General features: G+C 42.1%; 1 protein-coding gene across 8 annotated transcripts in view; it reads left to right on the top strand.

Annotated features, from left to right (window-relative positions):
- The window catches only part of foxp2 (forkhead box P2), a 110,282-nt gene that overhangs the window by 64,940 nt on the left and 34,055 nt on the right, over positions 1–11,287 (top strand). For all 8 annotated transcript variants that reach the window (XM_016664184.1, XM_007578715.2, XM_007578723.2 and 5 more), the window contains one exon: positions 3,038–3,127. In XM_016664184.1, the coding sequence (XP_016519670.1) occupies positions 3,038–3,127 (90 nt within the window). The remainder of the gene's footprint in view (positions 1–3,037; positions 3,128–11,287) is intronic.

Raw genomic sequence — 11,287 nt, forward strand, 5'->3', positions numbered from 1 at the left:
AGGCCTATGTAACAAGCCAACAAAAAGTGGCACTGAATTATGAACATTTCAATACTTTTAACACATAATAATCTGAAAAGTGTGGTATGCACTTGTTTTTTTACCGTCCAAAGTGACTGTACTTTTGTAGTTTGACAATATAAAGTTACAAAGCTGCTATAAACATGGCAGTTGCTTTGTCTTGTGGTGTCACAAATAAACTCAAATAAAATACTCTGAAATTTGTGGTTTTACATGGCAAAATGTGAAAAAGTTCAAGGGGTTTTGAATACGTTTGCACAGCACTATGTTGTTTTATACAACTTATATCGTTCCATCTCGGAGAACTCAAGAAGGGAAGCTGGTCAGCGTCTCCACAGCATCATGTTGCTACTACGTTTGCATCAACTTGGGAATACCGTGATGAAAGGTAGTTGAACAAAATACAGACTCTCTAGCTTCATACTGTTACTTTGCATTTTCCTGTCATATAAAACCCTCTCAAAAAAAAACGCAGTTGTTTTTAACAAAATGTGTTGAGTTTAACGGATATGAACGCTTTTGCAAGAAAGTGTTGTTAAAAGATATACTCCCCCCAGCCCTCCCTCCTTTGTTCTCTTGACCGTGCATAACATATCGAGAAGCTTTCTTGACTTTGGCTCTAACACAGTGAGTCATTATTGATTCGCACGCGGATAAACATTCCCCCCTGACAGCTACCTTGAGTCGCACTCATCAAGCAACCCTCCCCTCTAACTACTGTGTGCAGGACTCAATAAGCCTTATAATTACTTTGATTCACCAATCATGGTGAGATTAATTGGGCCCTGTGTTTTAATTAGCAAAGTGATTGGCTGCATTCAAGGAATTTATGTTGTCTTTTATGCTCGGTAAAAGGAGAAAAGAAAAAAAAAGGGGGCAGGGGGAGAGAAACACATTTGATTTCCCAGCCAGCGCGAAAACTTTGTGCGTCCCAGATCGCTGTGGTTGATGATGTCTACAAAGGTGTGTGTTTTGAAGAAAAGGCGAAGGCTCGGCTTACAGCCACCATACACACTCGCATGTATATAAACCAGTGGCGACTGGGCTCCTTTTTACAGAACAGACGGATCAATGCAGTTAGGACCCAGTGCCAGTGTAATGTGTTTGTTTACTTCAGATCAGAAGCCCTGGCTCCTCCTGAGTAGCCAGACAGATCCCTCCCCAGCTCTACCTCCACCTCTCAAGGCACCTCCTGAGCTCTGTCTTTTCATAATTGATCAGCAGAGTGGGGTGGGGGGGGATTGGATGTGTTCCCTGGGGGGGTCAAGATGCGGCAACATTTCCCACTCCTCCTTCCCCTCCCTGGTCCAACCTCTGTCTTTTCGCTGTCTGTCTCCTGTCTTCTCCTCCTGTTTGCTCAGGATCTCAATGTACTAGTTCAAACATTGTTCCCACCAGCTGGCTTGAGCTGCGCCATATGCACGCCCTGTCAAAGCAACCGTTGTCATGGATACTGGCAAGCTCCAGAATGAAATGAGGACCCGTGGTTCTTAAGGAAGTGTCACTCGCCGCCTGACTTTCATTTTCCATCGCCTCCTCGATTCAAAAACGACACAAAACGACAACAACAACAACAAAAGCACAAAAACCTGTGAAGTTGTTGTGGCGCTCCAGCGTGATGCTTGTAGGCCGGCGCAGAACAAGCTATTCTGCTGCAAGGAGCCTCCGTCTGTGCAGAGTGTTCTTTACCGCCAGCCTCTCTTATGCGTCTCTTGAAGAATCATGTGAAGTTGCTCGCCAAGCCTCCACGGAGCAGGAGGGGAGCTGAAAGCCCATGAAACCGTAAAGAAGTAACCGCATCCTCAGTGTCTTTGATTCTCATCAGTCTGTTTTGTTTTTAACACGTTGTGTATTAATAAGCAAATCTATTTACTCGGGGTGTTGCACACAATCTCATGAGATTAATTCCACTTGTTACCGCTGTACTGAGTTGTCTTTTGTTGTCGTTTGGTGATGTGTTAGCTTGACATCCTATTGATTCCTATATTCAAGTAAGAAAGGTATAAGTCCTTGAAATGCCCTGTTGTGTTGATAGAGTTTCTCTTTGGGCAACACTCAACTACCGTATCTGACTATTAATGTTGATGCTTTGCATATGCTTTGTAGTTTCCATTTAGCAATAAGCTAAAGGGCTTTTTTGACCTTTTAAGTGACCTTGGTGAAGCTTTATGCTTCCAGAACCCTGATTTTGTTTTGGGAAAGACAAAAAAGGAGCCTTTTTGAATACTTTTTGTTTTAGAAACATATTGTTCTCACAATTTGCCATTTATATCTGTATCCAAACTGCAATGGAGTATTCAATGATTAGATATGTGTAAAAACACAGTTTAGGATCTGTGAATCTTTTACTTTAAGTGAAAATGATTTTTAAAACAAAGGGGGGATTCTCGTGGTTTTCCAAACTGTTGCTCAAATCCGGTCTAGTTCATGTGAACGCAACATCACATATCATTTTCCCGTCTCAACACGTGTTGGTGAAAAATCGTACAGTTTGCCACGGCGAACTTCAAATACTTCCAGACATGTGTAAACAGCTGTGTAGTAATTTTTTTTTTGATTCATCAAGATGGTGAATCTATTAATCTCTCCATCTATCTACCCATCCGCGGCACATAAGCACCCTTAATGCACAGTGTAAAACGCGGACTGCCGGTTAATTCATTCTAAATGTAATCTGATGTTGATTTTGTCAACTTTAATTACAGCTCCCAGGGACACTTCACATGGTGCTGCCTCTATTTCACATTGATATTATGAATATGCAAATGTGGTGGTAATTTGCAGAGGGAAGTGGATATTTCAGTTGAGCACACACTAGACAGGTCAATTCGACTCCCCCCCCACCCCCTACTTCTTCAGAGGTGCTCCAGACAAACCGTATTTATTTGTGATCATAGCCGCACGAGTTGTTACTGAAACATATCGCCGGTGCCGTTTGTTACTTAAGATGTGTAATGTTTTCTCAGTCAGCTCCGTCTTTCAAGATGCCTTTTGTGTTGTGCTCTCGTCTTCCCAGGCACTACAAGCAGCGAGGCAATTACTCTTGCAGCAGCCAGGCAGTGGCCTGAAATCTCCAAAGAGCCAGGACAAGCAGCGTCCACTGCAGGTAAAGAAGTTCCCTTCCATCTAATCTCCAAAGTCCATCCGTAGTACACGCTCCTCCGCATAAAGAAGATTTCCTCTGTTCCACAAAGCGTGTTTGGTTTGCCCACGCAAAGCCTCGGACGAGAATCTTTTAAGATGAACAAGTCGGTCCCATGGAACCTCGCAAGAGTAATACGACAAAGAAAAGTGCAGGCTTTACTCAGAGTACGTGTCAGTCGGGCCAGACTTTCTTGTGATGAGTGTATCCAAAAGGTTATTTAGTGATCTGCTTCTGCATTCTTCACCAGATCCATGCGTTGTTGACACAGGAAATCCTCGGGTTGGTTATTATTTGAAATGTGCGTCAAGTCCGAGTAGCCGGTCGCACAGCTAATTTTATCTGCCTGCCATTTCCCTCTCCCACCCCTTCGGTGCTAATTTACCTTATTGATTAGTAGGGTTGTCTATTTCTGTTGTCAGTGAGTCGGAAAAGGTCACACATACACCGGTGCACAGTTTCACACTCGTCCGCGCACACGCCGCCTGCCACCCTCTTTCTTCCTGGTGTTAAGATATTTTTCTCACACGAGCATCCTCTTCATCCCGCTCGTTCACGTCAACAAGGCAGTTAGTTAGTTTACCCTTTTATCAAATTAGGTAAGGCCCCTTGACATCTGCTGCTATTTTTCATATATATATTTATATTTATCATAGTTTTAGCGGTTTTAAATTGGCGTGTGAGAGTTTGTGCCCTGCTCTAGGCTAATAAGTACCATCAAGGAGCAGTGGTTTACCTCATTAGGAAGCCCTGTGCATTTCATTAATGACAGGGAAATTGGCGTTAACCTCACCCGTTGATATTTTCACAGAGTCTAACAATGGCGACACCTTGAATTGGAGTCACACCCCCATGTATCTAATTACACACCGGTGAAGAGATAAGGTTGGCAAAGACTCTTCTGTCATATTTCTTCCTTGAATTATTCAGCGCAGACTCCTCAAACGTGTTAATATTGATAGGACTTTCACAGACGGAAGCATCCAAATTGCACCTCGAAACTGCGGTATTTTGGAGGCCGTGGGATCCGAAGTGAGTCGGTGCCCTGCAAAATATCTATAACCCTATAAACTTGTTACATTTTGTTGCTGATGTACTGCAAAAAAAACAAAAAAACAAAAGCGCTTGCACACACACACGTGCGCACGCACACACTTTTGACACACCTAAAGACGATGCATTGCAACCACTTTCCAATAAGTGACAGAAGACTGACTATAGATTATTTGGTGGTGGTAGTGTCATACTGTGGGGATTGTTTCTTTTCAGGATTTTCAACATTTTTAACAAATATAAACACAAAAAGTCTGACGTGCATTGGTACCCGCACTCCCTGAGTCAGTACTTACTGTAAATACATTTTCCCACATTATGATGCTGCCACCTAAAACCTGAAATTTACGCCAATGTTTCTTTTCAAAACAGCTTTGAATCTGTCAGATAGGATGGAGAGTATTTATGAACAGCAATGTTCCAGAATTTATGTGTAGGTTTTGACTAGTCCATTCTGATGCATGCTTATCTGACGTAAACCATCTTATTGTGGGTTTATTTTCTTTGCTCTTAAGCCATTTTGAGCTTCTAAGAGGTTTTGTTCCAGGATAGCTCTCTGTGTAACTCTAGCCATCCTCCATTAACTCCTAACAGCTTTTCTGGCCTTTTTCATTTCGCATATTACATTTTCATCTCATCTGACCAGAGCATTTTCTTTAATATTTTCTATTTCCAAGTACAACATATTGGAATTTGTTTTTGTAACGTCGCAAAATGTGGGGGGGAAAAAAGTACCTCTGCGTGACAGCGTAGATTCAAACAAACGCAATCTTGTTCTAATATGTGTGTGTCCCCACAAAATCCAAAACATGATTTGTGGATCCATATCAGTTTAAAGATGTATTGGGGGCTTGACAACTGTCCACCCAGGTCCAAGCACTGTACTGTAATAACACCAGCGGATGGTAAATATTGGATATTTACATTTGCTTACTCCATCCTAGACTGGTCGACGGTGGGAATCAATATGAATCTGAGGGCCCGTCATGCTCCCGGCGTGTCCATTTGTTGATCCAACCTTCTTTATTAACATGGTCACCTCTTTGTTCTAAAAGTTTGCAGCCACAGATTTGCACTGTGAAAAACAAAAAGAGGAACTGTTGATTCTGAATTCCAATTCAACTTCATTTCTGCAGTAGGAATATGCAGCTGAGCAGCTTTGAATCCTCTCATTTCAAATGACATTTTCCCCATGATACATACATACTCCTGTGTGTAAATATCAGAGTAAAGCAGGAGAAACTTCCTTCATTAAAACACCCTTTTTCACTGCCAGTTATTTTTTTTTCTTCTTCTCTTTTTTTGTTTTCTTGTCTTGAGGGAGTTTACTCAATAAAGCTGCATTATTTACCTGGATTATGAGGCCACAGCGGACGCTACAGTGCAATATTTTATTAGCTTCACAGCCAGATAAAAGTCAGCGGCAATCAAGCTACATGTTTTCCACCCGAGGAATGGCGCGGATTGATCCCCTTGTATGATTAGTGCTGCTGAAAGTGGGAAAAGGATTAATAAAGCCATGACATCCTGCTTATGGCAGAAGACGCTGATAAATCCTCTGCCTGTTTTCCCCTCCTCTTGTTCTCCCGTCGTTGCTATTTAGGAGAGAGAAATGATCCATAGATCATGGCATGTAAATTATTTAGTACACAAGCATCTAAGTGCCTCGGCTTGCAGTTTTAATTACTCGTATTAGCAGCTAAAGGCTCTTGCCTGACTAATTCTATCCGTTCGCTCGTCGTTGCTGCTCAGAAGTTGATGATGCGGAGGCAGGCAGCTCTGCCACGGAAATATGCACACACACACAGGATACAAAACAACAACAGCCCAACAAACACACACACACAGAAGCTGTTTCTCCACATTTGCGTTATGTGACAGGTCTATTATTACCCAGTAAGCCCACGGGAGCACTCAATAAACACCTATTTCTTCCTGTAAATCCTCCTGTCTCCGGCTGCTGCTTACACGGCTCTCCCAAGGCACAGCACCCTCTTGTCTGTGCTTCTTTTTTTTTTTTCTTTTACCATTGCTCATCTCTCTTCTCTTTGCTGATGTTTTCACTCCGCCCCACACCAGAAAAAGGCATTCATACACTGACATTTAGAATACAAATAAAAAAATGCGGACAAGGAGATATGAAAGGGATTACAGAGGCCTACGAATGTGGAAGTTGTTTCGCTCAAGCCCGCATGTACATAATGCATCTTTACACTCGCTTTCGCTTGTATGCAAACATGACCAGTAACTCTTAAAGTTTTCAGCTGTGAAGGTGGTCTGTTCAGTTTTATGACGGTCGGTGATTAGACGTTTAAATGATGTCAAGACATTATTTGGAATTGTTCCCTGCATGGTTTTCCTGTCAAGATTCCTTTTCCAACCTCAAATCTTCAGTTCTCAGTCTGTTTCTTTCCCAAATTTAAACACTTAAATACAACATTTAGCAGAGGAAGACACGCATGAAGCAGAGATTTTGTTGGGTTGGCAGGAAGGAAGGAAGAAAAGGAGGGAGGGAGAGATGGAGGGAGAGAAAGAAAAAAGAAGGAAGGAACGATTCAGGGAGTTAGAAGAAAGGAAGGAAGAAGGAAAGAAAGGAGAGAAGAAAAAAGAAGGAAGGAACGATTCAGGGAGTTGGATGAAAGGAAGGAGAAAGAATGAAGGAAATATTCAGTGGGTTGGGAGGTAGGAAGTGAAGTGAAGTGAACTTAATCTGCGAATCAAAGAAAATAGTTCAGTCCCATCCCATGCTTTTCCAGACCGTGTAGGAATTCTGAGTTGCACTTAAAACAGTTGAAGTTCCCAGTCCAGACTTTACTCTGCCAGTGTCGGATGGACACTCGATAACGTGAGTCTGCAGCTCGACCTCGATCTGGCAGGGATTAAAGTTGCATCCTGCGTCACCCAGAGCCAGGTAATTCGCCCCAAGCGGCTGCTGCGACCACCGTGGTCACCCTCACACACCGTCAAGCTGCGAATGCACTTTTATGAGACCAATAACTTTGGTTCCATCTGTGCAACATTCATTTCAAAGTAGAAAGGCTTTATGGATCGTGAAGGATGTTGGCTTTTGGCGCCTTTCTCCTGTGTTTGCAGCTGTCTGCCCAGACCAGTCAGAGTAGCTGTGGGCATTGGGCCATCTCAGGAAGTGTCACACTTTTAAAGGTCAACTTTACACATTTCAGCAGCGAGCCAATATCATCTCAATGGAAGCGCACGTCTTTTAAAGGGTCTCGGCGCTCGAGTACTAGATGGTTTGCTCCAGTGTGCTTGGTGAAAAGGATGCTAGTTCACATTTACATTTATGAATATATCTTTCCACTGCATCCCCTCTGGTTGCATCTGAAAATAGAGAAAAATTATCACAGCAAAAACGAGAGGGTTTGGGGGGCGGTGGGGAGATATTATGTTATTCATGAGGAAAACTTGTGTTGACTCTGAGGAAGAAAGAAAGAAAGAAAAAGAAAGAGAGAGGGAGTGAAAAAAAAAAAACGTCAGCATGTTTTAAGTCAAACACCCTTGGTTACTTCTTTTGTAACCAGAAAACAAGATTTTTTTTTCCCGTGCGCTCCCCCCCTCTCCCTCTAACTCCCTACCCTACCTCGTCTTTTTTTTTTTTTTGCATTTTTTTTCTCTTGCATTTACAACACCTACAGGACAAGATTGCTAAATTGCGAGGACAGAGTAGGTTCATCATTGTGATGCAAAAGAAGTTGAAATGCAACCCCAAGGCGAGGCAGCTGAGTTTGAGGGATCAAGAGAAAGTGAGAGGGAGGGTATAAAAAAAAAAGTAGCTCAGACCTTTGATGTAGCAGCAACAAATTTACCTTGTGACAGAAGATACATGGGTGCAATAAACGAGTTATACCAGCCCTTACACATGCAATCAGATGATTCTGGCCAGGGTGTTAATTGGATCCTAACCGGCAGATCTGATACGCCTGGGCCCCAGTGGTGAGGGGGGGGAAGCCTTTCCAAGTGATGAACTATAATTCACTGAGCTGCTTGAAGCACTTGTAATTTACTGTGTGTCACTGATGAAGAGGCTGATCCAGTGGAGGCCACATTACCTGCAACATCAGAGGAAAATGTCCCCCAACCTTCCCCCATCATCCACCCCAAATCCACACACACACACACACACACACACACACACACACACACACGCACATACCAACATTCCCGTCACCTGCTCTCACGCTTTCTATTTCAACTCTCTCCTCTCGCTGCAGTTTCCTTTTAATTCTATCCATCTCACTCTCTTACTGTTGCTCCCCTTTAGGGAGTTTGGTAAGAATCAGCGGGGAGAGAACTGTGCCAGTATTTTTTTTCTGATAAAGGTGTGACGGTGTGTGCTGATAATGAAGCAAACAATGTGCATGAGCTGCACACCAGTGAACAGTGGATTCACGAGGCCTAATCAGTAAGTTTTTACATGTAGAGATAAATCAATATGGAAATTGTGCTAAGCCCATCCCGAGCTCCTCTGGGACTTCTATTAGATGCTTTTACATGATGGGTCTTTATGTTATTATAAATTGCAGTTGCTGTGCACTCCTGCCAAACTGCAATAGAAATTGATTTAGGAAAACATTCAGTAATCCACTTAACTTTACGATTGACAAGCTGGAATATCGATCTCCAGAAGCCAAACATGTGTTGGAGACATGATCCCGTGTATGCATGTTTGATTTAAACTCAGATGCTAATTTTTATGTCGTTTTTTTTTTTTTTGTTTTGTTTTGTTTTGTTTTTGTTTTGTGGGTGGGGGGGTAGCAAAAGTATTAATACTCCTTTACCTGTTTTACAATTTGCCGTAGACAAACTGTGAAGAGGAATGAAAATGATGTGATATGGTTTTCAAAATATCGCAAAAACAAAATCTGAAAAAAAAAAACAAGTAGATTCAAGCTTTTTTACTCTGATGCATTCAGAACAACAAACTGCCTTCAATCACCTGATTAGTCCATCACCCAACATCAAGATGCCACCGCCACCAAATTGTGTGGTGGTGAAATGGATTAAAATAAGTTGCTTTAATGTGAGAAAACGTGGCTGGGAGGTGAATACTTTTGAAAGGCCGCATACTTAAACGTCAGAGTTGAATCCTGCCGGCTTTAGCCCCGCACTGCTGTTCTGCTACGGGAAGCATCCCGGCTATCAGTATCGCTGTAATTGGCTGGCAGATGAGCAGCAACTAAAAGGGAGCCGAGAGGTCACAAGTCAACAGGCTACCACGGGGGTCTGCGTTTTGCCAAACAATGATGAAAGTGTTGGGGTTTCTGCCCTCTTTTCCTGATTTCTTAATCTTTCCCCGTCTCTCTGTGTGTAAAAAAAAAAAATAAATAAATAAAGCCAGTGGCTTAATTAGCAGTCACTTCTTTCCTGCCAAGGATTCACAGTAATTAAAGACAAGGACCCCTCGATTTCTTATTGCTTTTATCTCTGCGGTGTCTGAAGCTCCGCTCTGTTTCCTGTCCTTATGACAGGAGCGTCTGTCGTTGATAACCGCCCTACAGTGTTTGCGGTTGGCATCTAATCACCAGTTCTCCTTCTCCTTATTGGAAAGTGAGTTGTGTTAAAACTCAAGTAAAATGAAAGGAATATGTAGCCTAAATAATTTTTTTGCCTTGTTTTGATAGAAACACATTTAACATTTACTCTTTTCAAGACAAAATTCATCAACAACAAGGGGGGTTTGAATGCTGAGTTTACACTAAATCAAATAAGCTTCAAAGCATCACTTATGGTTCATATGACAATGAAAGGGTTACAATGGGAATTTCCAGTAGTAAAACCTAGAGTCTAACATTTTTAGGTACTAAGACTCCAATGGCTTCATCAGCTGTGGCTAATTTTCAACATTTCAATAAATGTCATCAATACCTTCTGCATATCAGAACTGGAAACCCATCCTTTCTCTCTGGATAACAGAGAAACAAATGGATGTACAGTTCTCTCTCCTGCAATAGGAGAGCCTATTCGTGACGCGTGGATGTTTACGCCGCTGCCAACGTCTACTAAATGCTCATTAATTTCATCCCTTCGTGGCAAAATCATTTCAAGGAGAGGCAATTCAGCCTCCTGTTCCTTTCAATTCAGCGCGCACGTCAATCAAGCCCTCCTGCAGGATCCTGCAGAATGGAGGTGTTATATTGCCGCAATTATCATGTCATATACTCGAAAATGTAAATGAACGTGTGTGTAAAATTAAATTTATGGGTTGTCAGTGAAGAATAAGAACCAGGAGAGCAATTACTTATCTGCTTTCATCTTGGAGCCTCTGATACGTCAAGCAGAAAAGCATGCAGTTAAATGCTGGAATTAGCATTGTGCTGCACTTCACAGCGGATGTGGGCCAGTTCTTTTTTTTCCCCCTCTCTTTTCTCTTCTTGCCTTTTCTTTCTTTTTCTCCCGTTTTTTTTTTTTTGGGGTGATTATCACCCATTATGTATAAAGCTAATGACAGCATAAAAAGAGCTTCCATATTTCATAAACTCGTTGTTTTCTGTTTCTTACCCCCTTTCCGTTGCTTTAATTTTGCACTTCTTGTTTGAAGTCTTGTTTTATTCTCTGCTGATGACATCCTGCATTATTCACCTACAAATACCTGACTTTGAGTGCCTATATTTCACCACCCACACAACGCAGAATCAGTTTGAAGCTCCGTGTACAATTTATATTTAATTCCACTTTACATATGTATGCGCATATATTTGTGGTAAACCCTGCATGGCTACGCCTGCATCTATTTTTTTTTTTTCATGCCCAAACGTCTTTGAGCCAGTACCCAATTAATACCCTTAATGAGTGCATCTCTGCTGTTGTTTTCCCGCTGCACTTGTCCCATTGTAATGGCATCTAACACAAAACCAGGAGTGACTGCAGGGGTAATTACTTACCTAGCAAATGTACCTTTAAGGGTTAATAACACTGAAGGTGTAAGCACAGCATTTGCATAATTACACATGAACTGTTTAATTTGCAACTTTTGACAGCTTTTGTTCGACGACTCGCTTCTTGTGAACGCAATTTCTCCTGTCCCCTCGCAAGCACGAAGGAGTCCAAAGAAGA

The sequence above is a fragment of the Poecilia formosa genome, unplaced genomic scaffold (assembly GCF_000485575.1).
Source record: "Poecilia formosa unplaced genomic scaffold, Poecilia_formosa-5.1.2 Scaffold9, whole genome shotgun sequence".
Classification (NCBI taxonomy): Eukaryota; Metazoa; Chordata; class Actinopteri; order Cyprinodontiformes; family Poeciliidae; genus Poecilia; species Poecilia formosa.